Source organism: Polyodon spathula, chromosome 40 (genome assembly GCF_017654505.1).
Source record: "Polyodon spathula isolate WHYD16114869_AA chromosome 40, ASM1765450v1, whole genome shotgun sequence".
In the NCBI taxonomy this organism is placed as follows: Eukaryota; Metazoa; Chordata; class Actinopteri; order Acipenseriformes; family Polyodontidae; genus Polyodon; species Polyodon spathula.
In genome coordinates, this window is record NC_054573.1 from 2,268,389 (window position 1) to 2,282,817 (window position 14,429).

Genomic DNA, 14,429 nt, shown 5'->3' on the forward strand with positions numbered 1-14,429 from the left:
TGTGTTGGGGGTCTCTTATAATGTGTTTCTAAGTGTCGGGTGCATCTCCCTGTGATCGTGTTGAGAGTGTGTTTCATTCTCTTGCACTCTTTGCTGTGTCCGGGGGGGGGTTCTGTCATACAAAGAGAACGAAACACACTCTCAACACAATCACAGCAAGACACACCCGACACTTAGAAGAGACACCAGATCTGCTGTGGTTTAACCGTTTCGAATGCTTTATGGTTGACGCCCTGAGTGCCAGATCTGCACTCTCAACAAGATTATAATCCTAGCAGCTGCTAACTCGTTCCAGCGACGACCAGACTGGCTTCTGAAGTGCACCTGAGATCCTGTGCCTAAGTTACTTTTACAGACACACTGAAGGGTCTCGCTCACACACGTAGACGCTGTTAAGAGGCGACGGCTTTCTAGATGCTACTTTTTTTTAAGGGCTTGCCACTGTTTGGATGAAACGAACAGACCCTAGTAACTGTGACGTCAGTAAAAACAAAGCTGGGCTCAGACTGCCCTCTGCTGGTTCTGCGATGAAACTACAGCAGAATCCAAACAAGCATGTCACAAAACTGGGTCATTATTTTTCTGTACTATATTGTGCATTCTGTTGAGATTATATACATATATAATCACAATCATCAATAAAAATAACTATAATAATAATGAAGTTACCTATACACACTGGAGCTAATCAAGTTGGTAGTAAAACCTGGAATGGGTGAAGCTGCTGTGCAACAGGAGTCTTATTTCCAGCCCTGCGCTATCACACTGAATAGGGCTGGTCTATGCATGGCTCTGTCTCTCTACAGGGATGGAAATAAGTCTCCTGTTACAAAGCAGTGTGATCCACTCCTGGTTTTGCTAGGAGTTTAGTAACACACACCTGAGCTTGTTGGATTGAGACATCATTTTAAAAAAAAAAAAAAAAAAAAAAAAACAGTTTTTCGTTAAGTAGCTGGAAAACTCCAAAGCGGTGTGCAATTCAATATATTAACGTGACATTATTCAGCAGGTTTCACTCAACTTCATGAAGCAAAATGAGTTTATTCTACAGGGACACTCAAAACTTTTGGCCAGAGCTATAGACACACTGTGGCTAATCAAGCTGGTAGTAAAACCAGGACTGGGTGACGCAGCTGTGGAGTAGGAGTCTGATTCCCCTCCCTGCGCTGTCAGCACTCCACTCCGTACCTGTCAAAGTGCCTGAGAATGACCCCGAGCTGCAGGTGCACTATGCCCATGGCGGAGGTGTGCAGTCGGTAGCGGTCGGCCCCGCTGTAGATCAGGTCGTTGGTCTTGAGCTGGGGCCCCCCCCCGATGAAGAGCTGGGAGAGCTGGTCCTGCCACGTGCCCACGGGCCGCCACGTGACACACTGCAGCTCGTGGAGCCCCGGGCTGGACGGCACGTGGCAGAAGCCGTAGCCGTAGAGCTCACAGCGACCGAACGAGTCCTGGTGCCAAACCTGCAGGTGAAGCTTGGGCCAGCCTGGGGGAGACAGTGAGGGAGGGAAGCAAAGAGGAAGGAGCGGGACAGAGGGATAATTAATAAAGGCAAATATAAATTACTCTAGCAGCAGTGTCAAGGGCAGCGAGGAAAGGGCAGTAATTCGGGGACCCCTGCGCTCCCCTGACTGTCCGACTCCCCCTGCGCACCATGCGGCCGTGCCTTTACCAGGGGACACCCTCGGGGACCCCTGCCTCCCCTGTCTGTATGACTCACCCTGCACACCACACGGCCGTGCCTTTACCAGGGGAGAGCGTCGGGGACCCCAGCGTCTCCCCACCCAAAACACGGTAATTAAGGAGTACATAAGCACTGCCGACCTTGCAGTCCCTTGGTAGCGAAGTGGATGTCGATGGGGTGAGACCAGGAGGCCATCTCCTCGTTCTGGGGGTTATCTACCTGGGTCTGCCCCTCCCTCAGCCCCGACAGCAGCTTCCACGCGCCCCCTGGTGAGGAGAAAGAGCAACAACAAAGAGAAAAGTTTACAGGGCATAGAGGAGGGAGGGGGCGCACTGCAGGGATGGGAAAAGTCAGATAGAAAAGTGTCTGTAGTTAGTTTACCTGTGTGGACTCCCCACTTGCAGAAGAGACTGTGCTGAGGAAACCCGCTGGCTCCCACAATCTGCCCAATGACGTGAACCTCGGCCATCACCCTGCAATACAGACCACGAGAGAACACCACAACATTCACGAGTGAGAGGAAACCGAGCGGCCCATCTTCTTGCAGCTGACTGATGTCAGAACTTCAAGTCGGGTCTCAAAGGATCCCAGCGATTCAGCATCAACAACCCCTGGGAGCCCATGCCACCCCCTCCCCAGTTTCTCTGTGAAAAAGAGGTGTCTCCTTCCCCCTCTCTCCACTTCATTTCCACACTGCGTCCCCTCTAGTTCTGATTTCTGTGTCATGATTAGTATTGACTAGATGTTACTGAAAACTGATTAAAGCATATTGTGTAACATACTGCCCCACAGTACGTTATACAATACAGTAGAACAGTGCTTGCACCTTTATAAAAGTTGAACATGTCCCCAAGTGTTGCACATGCTTTCCCCATGCTTATATGCGAAGCATTCGTTTACTATGCTTCAGCTTTACCATGCTTTCACTGTGCTGTGCTTTTATGATGGCACCTGTTTTTTTACTATAACTATCTGTGCTTTACTATGCTTCCCTATACTTTACCATACCTCTCTGTGCTTTACAATGCTTCCCTATGCTTTACCAGACCTCTCTGTGCTTTACAATGCTTCCCTATGCTTTACCATACCTCTGTGCTTTACAATGCTTCCCTATGCTTTACCAGACCTCTCTGTGCTTTACAATGCTTCCCTATGCTTTACCAGACCTCTCTGTGCTTTACAATGCTTCCCTATGCTTTACCAGACCTCTCTGTGCTTTACAATGCTTCCCTATGCTTTACCACACCTCTCTGCTTTACCATGCTTCCCTATGCTTTACCAGACCTCTGTGCTTTACAATGCTATGCTTTACCTACCTCTCTGTGCTTTTATGCTTCCCATGCTTTACCACACCTCTCTGTGCTTTACAATGCTTCCAATACCAGCTTCTGTGCCAATGCTTCCCTATGCTTTCTGTGCTTTTACTGTGGAAAACGTTAAGGGGTTAAGGTTTGTATATACATATAATCTTTCAGTGGTAACGAATCATTAATATGTGGTTATAAAAATAAATAAAAAGCACACAAAAGCCGTTTTACGTAAATACATGTTTACATATAAACATATAAAACCCGACATCTACCCAAAATAAACGTGTACTCATTCTATCTGTAATGTGTAATTACAAATAATTACAATTTAAACTGCCCTGGCGTTCAAATAAACAGTCGTGTTCATTCCTACCTTCGATTTTTGTTTTTTCTAGTCAAAATAACACGTCTTTAATTTATTTAAAAGAAGTAAACAAACAAATTAAACAAAACGTCTTGCTCAGAACAGACGGTTGCTCCAGCGCCACTTCCTTAGCAACCCGACACCTCGCGATCCCATTGGCCGAGAGGAGTCACATGACCCAGGCTGCTTAAGGATTCTTAATCAGAACAGTAAACTAAAATTTGTATAGAATTTTTTTCCACACAAAATCACTGCACTTTAAACGAGTTTTCTCCAAATACTAAACTGGTGTTCATGTTAAATTATCCAGTTAATGGATTTACAATACTGTAACGTAATTTTGCGGTTAGGGTCTAATGTACTGAATACAGACTATTTCCAGTTTTTTCTGCAAAGCGTCTCAAACAGATGCATACTGATTCTCTCTCTCTCTCTCTGAAATTCAAATTTAAACAATGCTTTATTGGCGTGACATGTTCATTATAGTGTTGCCAAAGCTTTTACATTAAAAAAAAAACAAAAAAAAAAAAAAAACATACATACAATTCCATCGTTATAGCAATATTATAGGATAGAACTATAACTTTTTAATTTCTGTATATAATATCTATATATATATATATATATATATATATATATATATATATATATAGATATATATATATATATATATATTTCTGTCATTTTGTGATTCTCACGTTGTGACATGCAGTTATATATTGGGCAGCCAGTGTGGTACCAGAAAATGAGGCTTTCAAATTAAAACACGCACCCTTTCGAAACTGCACATTCCAAACACATGTTATGACTGGAAGGAATGTCTGTGGCCCTGTACGGTTAGCTGGAAGTAAAAGAAGGTCTCAACTTCGATAGAGGCTTTATATATATATTAATCTAGATGAATGCTGTAATTGTATTGTGCCTAAGCCCCATTTCTTCTCTTTCCAGACGCCTAGTCAATATGGCAGCTGGGTGCGCTCTCTCAGCATTATTCCACACCGCTGCAGCGGAGAGAGCATTTAAAATCCAATCCAATCAAATCAAAAACACGGTCAGACCTACGTTGCACTTTCAGCCTGCAATGCCCTGGTTTAAACCTTCCTGAGTCCTCAAATGCATTCTGAAAGCCTTTGTAAACACTAAATGCCTTTGTAATTACAGACCTTCGTTTAAACAGATATACGCAGGGGTGGACATAAGAATCCTGCTGCCTAGCAGTTTAATCCAGTCCTGGTTTCACTAGGAGTTTAATATTAAGACACACCTGAGCTTGTTAGCTAGACACACTGGGGCTGATCAAGCTGGTAGTAAAACCTGGACTGGGTGACACTGGGTGCAACAGGAGCCTTATATCCAGCCCCTCTGTGTCACAGTGAATAGGGCTGGTTTATGTGTGTCTCTGTGTCTCTCTACAGGGATGGGAATAAGACCCCTACCCCCCAAAAAAGGCCTCACTGTTAAGGACTGTTCTAGAGGAACATTTTACGAACATTAAGGACTGTTCTAGAAGAACGTTTGGCGAACGCTAAGGTCTGTTTTCTAGATATAATCGAATCCCCTTTTCAACAGTATTGTCAATAACTTTTTAACCAGAGAGAATGTTTTAAAACAGGCTTTAAAGTGAATCAATAAACTCAGTAATAAAATATTCATTACACCACATGTCCTGTCTGTGTATTTATTTTATAATGCGTAGATGTCCCCCCCCCCCCCCCCCCCCCCCCCCCCCCCCCCCCCCCCCCACAGTTTTCAAATTTCAAACCTGAACTCAGCAAGAAACTGAAACTTTTTAAAAATTATATTAATAGAAAATACATTTTTGAAATGGTAGGGCTGGGAGGTATTGACAAATAAATTATTAATAATAATAATAATAATAATAATAATAAATAATAATAATAATATTCACCAACAATCTGCATTCAACACTGCAATGCCTTGGCGTCTCAGCCCATTGGATGGCATGGAGAGGCAAGGGTTGGACCACACTCCCTGTGGCTCTGTAGTCAAGAGGTGACGTTATTTATAGTTTCCACTGCCAGGGTCTAGGAGAACAGGATCCTGCGCTGAGGGGTATAACCAGCCTGGCTGCTCCGTTCATCACTGAGATTCATCTTCAAATGATGAGGTTCAAATGTTTTGACTTTTATTTAACATCATATAATCACAGAAACTACAAAACGTTATCGCAGAAATCTGCCAGGATATTAGTGGTACAGTATTCCGAAATGACACATTATTCCATGCTAAGTCAGCTTGTCTTTAAGAAGATAGAAAACTATAAAGCGGTATATTCCTCAGCAAAACCTCAAGTTATCTTAATTGTTAAATTACCTCTAGTTGTACTTATCATCACCCTGTAGAATGAACTCATTTTGCTTCATGAAGTCGAATGAAAGCTGCTGAATGATGTCATGTTAACATATTGAATTGCACACCGCTTTGGAGTTTTCCAGAATCAAATTGAAAAATGTGACATTTCGAAATCTAACATGAAACACTGCACTACTATTAATGAGAAATAATTTTAAAAAATGAATGAATCAGCAGTACAGCACTTCACCAGTCAAGGACGTGAAATCGATGATTAGATTAATTAGTATTAGAACAGCTAAAATTAGACAATGCGACATATAGAAGAAGAAAAGAAAGTAAATGGACAAAATAGACTGACTCAACCAACAGAAAAGAATGAACTAATTAACTATAAATCTATAACGTTTAAATAAATAGATAAACAATTCAAAAGCTGTGCATGCCGATGCACTGGGGAGGCCAAATCAAGACTGATCCTCAGAGCCAGCATGATAATAGAAACACAAGTTTATATAAACTAATGTGAATTAGAATGAATACAGATTTAAAGATTGAAGTAAAAGTGATGTCACAGTATATAGATATAAATATATTTTAATGATGTCTCAATCCTAAAATTATAGGTGATGCTCCACTTTTGGACACAGCTGCAAATTTAAAGAAAGTTGGAGAACCCTTGCCCTAGAAGACAAAGCCCCCATAATCGAAGCTGCTGTCAAAGTCCTGCCCCCCCCCAGCGCTGGCCCCTCCCTCGAACTCAAAGCTGCTGTGCTGCTGGATGTCTGGCTCCTGGGTGCTCATGGCTGGATGGTACCCCAGTTCTTTGAAGTCGGGGGGCTGTATTCCGGAGGGCTGCCCCACACAGGCGGTGGCCGAGGTGATCGTGTACCCCAGAGTGGACCCCACTGCAGCGCCCCCCATCATCAGACACATGGCCTCAACGGCTCGCTGGGGGGCTGGAGGGCCGTGACAGAGGCAGTTAAATGAGGGCTTCCCTGCTTTGCCCCTGCGCTGAATCCCAGCTGTTGAGAGAGAGAGAGAGAGAGAGAGAGAGAGAGAGAGAGGAGGGGGTTGAAGCAGTGATTGATCTATCCAATTACCCCCCCCCCCCCCACCCGATGAGAGGAAAATTCACTTCCAATCAGCTTTTAAAACTCTCAGCACAGAAGTTAATTGCTGTTGGTTGGTAGTCGGTTGTAAAGGTGAGGGAAGGACAGCTTTTCTAGTTTTTAAATCCACACATTAATAAATGGATTTCTTGAATACCTGCTGACAAATGCTTCTGAAAACCAATTCTCCTAATTTGAAGCTAGTTTGAGGGATGCGATTTGAGGGGTGTATCTGGTACCTTCCTCCTGGTTGACTTTCTCTGGTGTTGGGGTCTCCCTCTGTCCGCGGCTGGGGGTTTGGGGCGCAGGTGTAAGGTGACGTTTGCAGCATCTCAGCGGGGCACATTGAGTGGCGCTCTGCAGAAGCAAAGAAGAATGAAAACAGCAATAAAGGAACAAGAAGACACTGAAACTGAAAAATAAACTACGGCAAACCAGTGTTTTTTAAACAGCACTGTCCACTGGAGACTCTTCAAAGCAGCTATACTTACAATGTCTCTGAGGGTGTAGACCTGCACTCAATGACATTAGTGATGCTTCTATACAAGCAGATCAAGAGAAGAAACAAACAACAACAACAACAACAACAAAAACAGACAAATAAAAGAAATGAAGAGCCATTGTGAAAATCTCACCTCTTTGACTTTGCGAAGCACGCTGAGCCACTGACTGAAATGAAAGACAAAACAAACCATCTTAGAGCAGCTCTCTAACTGAATAATCTGTCTCTCCCCTCTCCCCCTCTCCACTGTCCTCTCCCCCTCCCTCTTCTACTCCCCTCCCCCTCTCCCCTCTCCCCTCTCTTCACTCTCCCTCTCTCTCTCTCCCCTCCGCTCCCTCTCTCCTCTCATCTCCTCTCCCCTCTCCTCCCTCTCTCCCCTACCTCCTCACTCCCCTCTCCCCTCCCTACTCCCCTCTCCCCTCTTCCCTCTCTCCTCTCACCTGCACTGCTCCTTGTCTGTAGCTAGCAGCAGGAGGTACTCCCCCTCTCTCAGTATGAGAGCCAAGCAACTCTCTCTCTCTGCTCCCAGGGGCAGCCTGGGCAGGTCTATGATCTCTGTGCCCCTCAGAATGGCCTCACAGCTGGAGTGCAGCGGCACCTGGAAGTCTGGAGGAGACTCTGCATCCCGGCACACCAGCAGAGTGCCCTCTGCTGTCAGCAAAAGGAACTTCTCCTTCCACTTCTTAAACAGGAAGCCACCTGCAGGGGCCCAGAGAGCGGTTGAGAGACTTTTTTTTTATTTTATTTTTCATTTTTATTTAAAATCTAGTCAAATATGCAAGTAAAGTAATAACAGAAGCCACAAGACAGTGCAATTAAAAACATTAAAACAGCAGGATGATCTCATTATTATGTAATTCCTGACCAAAACTAAAACAAAACAGACAACGGTGGCATTTTGCCTTGCGTCTCTAATTACTGTGTATTTACTAGTAGTTACTTAGTAAATACATGTGTACTTACACATAATCACAAAGTTATTATGCACAGTTACAATGTAATATTTGTATCAGAAAAGGGTTAGGGTTAGGGTTAGAGTTTAGATTATTTACATATAGAGAAAGACTTTTTTGATGTTTAGAAGCTCTTTATTAAGAAATATATTAATACAGGCAAGTACCATCGAAACAAAATAGGGAAGCATTGTAAAGCACAGAGAGGTCTGGTAAAGCATAGGGAAGCACTGTAAAGCACAGAGAGGTCTGGTAAAGCATAGGGAAGCATTGTAAAGCACAGAGGCCTGGTAAAGCATAGGGAAGCATTGTAAAGCACAGAGAGGTCTGGTAAAGCATAGGGAAGCATTGTAAAGCACAGAGAGGTCTGGTAAAGCATAGGGAAGCATTGTAAAGCACAGAGAGGTCTGGTAAAGCATAGGGAAGCATTGTAAAGCACAGAGAGGTCTGGTAAAGCATAGGGAAGCATTGTAAAGCACAGAGAGGTCTGGTAAAGCACAGGGAAGCATTGTAAAGCACAGAGAGGTCTGGTAAAGCACAGGGAAGCATTGTAAAGCACAGAGAGGTCTGGTAAAGCATAGGGAAGCATTGTAAAGCACAGAGGTCTGGTAAAGCATAGGGAAGCATTGTAAAGCACAGAGAGGTCTGGTAAAGCATAGGGAAGCATTGTAAAGCACAGAGAGGTCTGGTAAAGCATAGGGAAGCATTGTAAAGCACAGAGAGGTCTGGTAAAGCATAGGGAAGCATTGTAAAGCACAGAGAGGTCTGGTAAAGCATAGGGAAGCATTGTAAAGCACAGAGAGGTCTGGTAAAGCATAGGGAAGCATTGTAAAGCACAGAGAGGTCTGGTAAAGCATAGGGAAGCATTGTAAAGCACAGAGAGGTCTGGTAAAGCATAGGGAAGCATTGTAAAGCACAGAGAGGTCTGGTAAAGCATAGGGAAGCATTGTAAAGCCCAGAGAGGGATGGTAAAGCATTTTTGTAGTAAATTAATAGTTTTTATAAAACTTGTGACAGAGAATGCACAAAGCTGCCCTGAATCCCTGGTTTGTGCAGAACAGAGCAGTGCTGTGCAGGTTACAGATATTCACAGGGAAAGGGGTTGAATGATCTTTTTTCCGAAGCTCAGTTCATCCTACCGTATTTCCTGAGGTAGCCTCTGTGTATTCCCGTGACATTCATGTTGCTGCCTGACTGCTGATGTGCAAAATGAGTGAGCTGGACAGGAGCGCTGAGTGAGAGGAGACGAGAGGAGAGGAGAGGAGAGCTGAGTGAGAGGAGACGAGAGGAGAGGAGAGGAGAGCTGAGTGAGAGGAGCGCTGAGTGAGAGGAGAGGAGAGGAGAGGAGAGGAGAGGCTGAGGAGAGGAGAGGAGAGGAGAGGATATGAGAGGAAGAGGATGAGGAGCTGAGTGAGAGGAGAGGAGAGGAGAGGAGAGGAGAGGAGAGGAGAGGAGAGGAGAGGAGAGCTGAGTGAGAGGAGAGAGAGGAGAGGAGAGGAGAGGGAGGAAGTATATGATAGGAGAGATAGGCTGCTGAGTGAGAGGATTGCTGATTGAGAGGAGTGCTGAGTGGAAGAGAGAGGAGGAGGAGAGGAGCTGAGCGATCTGAGTGCTGAGTGAGCGCTGTGAGTAAGAGGAGAGGAGAGGAAGGCGAGCTGACCTGAGAGGAGCGCTGGAGAGGAGAGGAGAGGAGAGGCTGAGTTGAGAGGATAGAAGTGAGAGGAGAGCTGAGTGAGAGGAGATCAGGCTGATCCTGAGTGAGAGGAGAGCTGAGTAGCTGAGTGAGAGGAGAGCTGAGTGAGAGGAGAGCTGAGTGAGAGGAGAGCTGAGTGAGAGGAGAGCTGAGTGAGAGGAGAGCTGAGTGAGAGGAGAGCTGAGTGAGAGGAGAGCTGAGTGAGAGGAAAGGAGAGTTGAGTGAGTGGACAGGAGAGCTGAGTGCTTCAGAGAGCGGGGGTTGGGGGGGGGGCATTATAACAATGATGAACAACCGTTAATCCACTAGCATCAGGAGGGGAAGAAATTACTGATCACACAAACACACTGAGACACACACGCACAGACACGCACACACAGCGAGACACAGACATGCACACACACACAGCACACTGTATAAAAATACAAAAAGCTACATGAAATTATATCAGGATTAAAATAATAATAACAACAATCATCATATTTCAAGGACACAGTGTTCAGATGGCAGCAGCACCCTCCCCCAGGCTGCTGGAAGAGATTTACTGGGTCTGATTTGGTTTTTAAATCTCTGATTATGTTTTCAACCCAAAAGCTGGTTTGGTCAATTGAGATAAAATATAAGGTTAACATGGCTTTCATTTGAAACATGGTTTATATATATATTTTTTCTCAATGTCGGATTATTGTATTAGTTATTGTTGTTGCAGGGAAAAGTCAGTGAGAGAGGGCAGGGGGTGTTAGATTTGTTATAGTTAATGTATCAGGCTGTGCAATGCTGTATAGGAAAGAGAACTCCACTCTCAACACTGCAGAGCTGTATAGAGGTCTATAGGAAAGAGAGCTCCACTCTCAACACTGCAGAACTGTATAGAGGTCTATAGGAAAGAGAACTCCACTCTCAACACTGCAGAGCTGTATAGAGGTCCATAGGAAAGAGAACTCTACTCTCAACACTGCAGAGCTGTATAGAGGTCTATAGGAAAGAGATCTCCACTCTCAACACTGCAGAGCTGTATAGAGGTCTATAGGAAAGAGATCTCCACTCTCAACACTGCAGAGCTGTATAGAGGTCTATAGGAAAGAGATCTCCACTCTCAACACTGCAGAGCTGTATAGAGGTCTATAGGAAAGAGATCTCCACTCTCAACACTGCAGAGCTGTATAGAGGTCTATAGGAAAGAGATCTCCACTCTCAACACTGCAGAGCTGTATAGAGGTCTATAGGAAAGAGAACTCCACTCTCAACACTGCAGAGCTGTATAGAGGTCTATAGGAAAGAGATCTCCACTCTCAACACTGCAGAGCTGTATAGAGGTCTATAGGAAAGAGATCTCCACTCTCAACACTGCAGAGCTGTATAGAGGTCTATAGGAAAGAGATCTCCACTCTCAACACTGCAGAGCTGTATAGAGGTCTATAGGAAAGAGAACTCCACTCTCAACACTGCAGAGCTGTATAGAGGTCTATAGGAAAGAGAACTCCACTCTCAACACTGCAGAGCTGTATAGAGGTCTATAGGAAAGAGAACTCCACTCTCAACACTGCAGAGCTGTATAGAGGTCTATAGGAAAGAGATCTCCACTCTCAACACTGCAGAGCTGTATAGAGGTCTATAGGAAAGAGATCTCCACTCTCAACACTGCAGAGCTGTATAGAGGTCTATAGGAAAGAGATCTCCACTCTCAACACTGCAGAGCTGTATAGAGGTCTATAGGAAAGAGATCTCCACTCTCAACACTGCAGAGCTGTATAGAGGTCTATAGGAAAGAGATCTCCACTCTCAACACTGCAGAGCTGTATAGAGGTCTATAGGAAAGAGATCTCCACTCTCAACACTGCAGAGCTGTATAGAGGTCTATAGGAAAGAGATCTCCACTCTCAACACTAGATGGAGCTAATTACTCAGTAACTAACCACAACGGTCCTTACAGACTTAGAGTATCCCCTCCAATCAAGTTGGTGTAACCGTTTCGAATGTTTTGTGTTTGAAGCAGCTGCTAACTCGTTCCAGCGAGGACAGGACATCGCATCTTGATCTCCTTTCCCTCTCTGTCGTTTCACACAGAATGCAACACACTTACTGGAGCGAGGCTGCGCTAATGATTCATAATCACGCTTGCGTTTCCATGGATTCACTGGGTGGGGGTCCCCAGCTCAGAAGCAGGGTGTAATGGGGAGAGGGAGGGGGCCCCAGTTGCTTGGGACTGTGCGCAGACACCCTGTCTCTCAGAAGCATGTCTGAAACAAGGGGGCCAGTGAGGAGTCAGGCTAAGAGAGGAGATAAGGGGGTTACAAGTTATCTGCAGTGTGAGAGAGAGGAACACACAAAGATTACTAGAGCTGCCCTGAGCTCTCCCAACCCTTCCTTGTTCATTCTCTCTCCCTCCCCCTTATTCTCTCCCTCTCCCCTCTCATGTGTGTGTGTGTGTGTGTGTGTGAGTGCGAGTGAGTGTGAGTCAGCCTGTGTGTCAGTGAGTCAGTGAGTCAATGGTTGCGGGTGAGTGCTGTTAGCTGCACGGTGCCTTCTCTCTGACTCACCGCATGCACCTGACTCCACCCCTCTCAGCTGACTTAACTCAATGAACACTTGCATAAAACACTTGGAGTTCATTAAAGTGTCCCATGAGATTAAGTGTCCTGCAGAAAGCAGCTTAACACTTTCAAGTGTCAAGATCCTAGTTAAGAGAAAATGCATCCTTCAATGTTATACTTCAATGTAATGCCTAAGGGATTCACAAAATCACAATGCCACTTAACCCCCAAGAAGACTCTGATATTGATGCAATTACAAACTCATCAGTGTTAATCGTCTGACAGGGGGTAGCATTCCTGCACAGGTGATGCATTCCTGAGGAATCGCTCAGCGTGACTCCCCGCCTTTCATCCACAATCCTGTCCAGTGAGTTTTTCCACCAACAGAACGCATTCAAACCCTTTCTAGTTTTCTAGATGAAGGTACTACAGCTGGTCTGCTTGACTCAGTTTAGTTTCAGTAACACTGATGAAGGCACTAGAGCCCAAACGCTGGTCTGCTTGCTAGTTTAAAAAGTCTCTCTTCTAGTCTTCATATATACGCAAATGCATGATGACCTCATATGAGCTGGATGCCATGTATTCCCTCATTTAAAGCAATGGGAAAAAATTGAGTACAGTTTCAATTAAAAATATATTTACTATGCATCCAAAACCAGCTATAGTCAATGTCATGCATGCAACATGTCATGCATGAAAGGGTTAAGCTTCACAGGAAAAATGAGTGTGTGGAATATACAAGTTCTGTGCAAGACACACACGCACCCTTGTGTTGGATTTCTAAAGTCTTGATGAGTCTCTCCTGATCCCCTTGTGTATTGATGTGTAATTAGTCTCTGCAACTGGCTTGGCTGCTCAGCCCATTAATGAGAAGAAAAGAGAGCCAGAAGCACAATGGGGACCATTTAAAATCTTCTCAAACACACACAGAGCTGGAATGCTACATGGGAACTGCAGCGATGGTCCTTGAGCCTGTCAGAGCAGCCTTGTGTAGACCAGCAGGGAGAAGGACTGCTCTGGTCTGATCACAACTCACTGACAGCCTGTCAAACTCTGTGTCAGCCGGGGCTCCCCAGAGACACCCCAGGCAGAGTGACGCTACGTGCAGCGAGATGTCTGAGGGAAGTTACAGTACATCTTGTAGTCCCCTGCACCCCTCTGCTATGCATTTTCCATGGTTCATGGTTTACCATGCTTTTGAATATAGTTTTCCATTCATCGTGGACTTTACAGAGCTTGCCTAATACACTTTGCTGGGCTTTCACAACGGGAAACTTTTATAAGGGTTTGTTTACTATGATTTACTGGCCTATGCTTTACCAGACCCCTCTGTGCTTTACAATGCTTCCCTATACTTTACCAGACCTCTCTGTGCTTTACAATGCTTCCCTATGCTTTACCAGACCTCTCTGTGCTTTACAATGCTTCCCTATGCTTTACCAGACCTCTCTGTGCTTTACAATGCTTCCCTATGCTTTACCAGACCTCTCTGTGCTTTACAATGCTTCCCTATGCTTTACCATACCTCTCTGTGCTTTACAATGCTTCCCTATGCTTTACCAGACCTCTCTGTGCTTTGTTTTACAATGCTTCCCTATGCTTTACCAGACCTCTCTGTGCTTTACAATGCTTCCCTATGCTTTACCAGACCTCTCTGTGCTTTACAATGCTTCCCTATGCTTTACCAGACCTCTCTGTGCTTTACAATGCTTCCCTATGCTTTACCAGACCTCTCTGTGCTTTACAATGCTTCCCTATGCTTTACCAGACCTCTCTGTGCTTTACAATGCTTCCCTATGCTTTACCTTCACCACGCTTTCACTATGCTCTATTACACTGCACTGTACTTTAATCATATTTAAATAGTGGCAGATCTATACAGCAACAGTCTTTACTAGAACAAAGAGGTGAAGTCACACACAGGGAGTCAGTGGCTAAGCTGGGATTTGAACAGATTTGAACAGAGG

The 14,429-nt window shown here is 44.8% G+C and overlaps 2 protein-coding genes across 2 annotated transcripts; both read right to left on the reverse strand.

The window, feature by feature from the left end:
- Positions 1-1,079: 1,079 nt before the first annotated feature.
- On the reverse strand, positions 1,080-3,378 carry b9d2 (B9 domain containing 2). The gene is made up of 4 exons (XM_041236394.1): positions 3,364-3,378; positions 2,063-2,153; positions 1,822-1,947; positions 1,080-1,483 (listed from the first exon to the last, which is right to left on the reverse strand). The coding sequence occupies exons 2-4, from the start codon at positions 2,148-2,150 to the stop codon at positions 1,170-1,172; spliced, it is 528 nt and encodes a 175-aa protein (XP_041092328.1). The 5' UTR covers positions 2,151-2,153; positions 3,364-3,378; the 3' UTR covers positions 1,080-1,169.
- A 2,480-nt stretch (positions 3,379-5,858) lies between these two features.
- LOC121304835 lies at positions 5,859-12,473 on the reverse strand. The gene is made up of 5 exons (XM_041236245.1): positions 12,469-12,473; positions 7,723-8,010; positions 7,416-7,449; positions 7,020-7,137; positions 5,859-6,693 (listed from the first exon to the last, which is right to left on the reverse strand). Exons 1-5 carry the CDS (start codon positions 12,471-12,473, stop codon positions 6,353-6,355), a joined length of 786 nt encoding a protein of 261 aa, XP_041092179.1. The 3' UTR covers positions 5,859-6,352.
- Between the last annotated feature and the right edge of the window lie 1,956 nt (positions 12,474-14,429).

Excerpts from the sequence above, each read along its gene's own strand:
- b9d2 (XM_041236394.1), bottom strand. The coding sequence starts at position 2,150 with ATGGCCGAGGTTCACGTCATTGGGCAGATTGTGGGAGCCAGCGGGTTT. Across the intron at positions 1,948-2,062 it reads CAAGTGGGGAGTCCACACAG|GGGGCGCGTGGAAGCTGCTG; the intron begins GTAAACTAACTA and ends TCTCCTCACCAG. Across the intron at positions 1,484-1,821 it reads CGCTACCAAGGGACTGCAAG|GCTGGCCCAAGCTTCACCTG; the intron begins GTCGGCAGTGCT and ends TGTCTCCCCCAG.
- LOC121304835 (XM_041236245.1), bottom strand. Across the intron at positions 7,450-7,722 it reads ACAGACAAGGAGCAGTGCAG|TCAGTGGCTCAGCGTGCTTC; the intron begins GTGAGAGGAGAG and ends CTTTCATTTCAG. Across the intron at positions 6,694-7,019 it reads GAAAGTCAACCAGGAGGAAG|CTGGGATTCAGCGCAGGGGC; the intron begins GTACCAGATACA and ends CTCTCTCAACAG.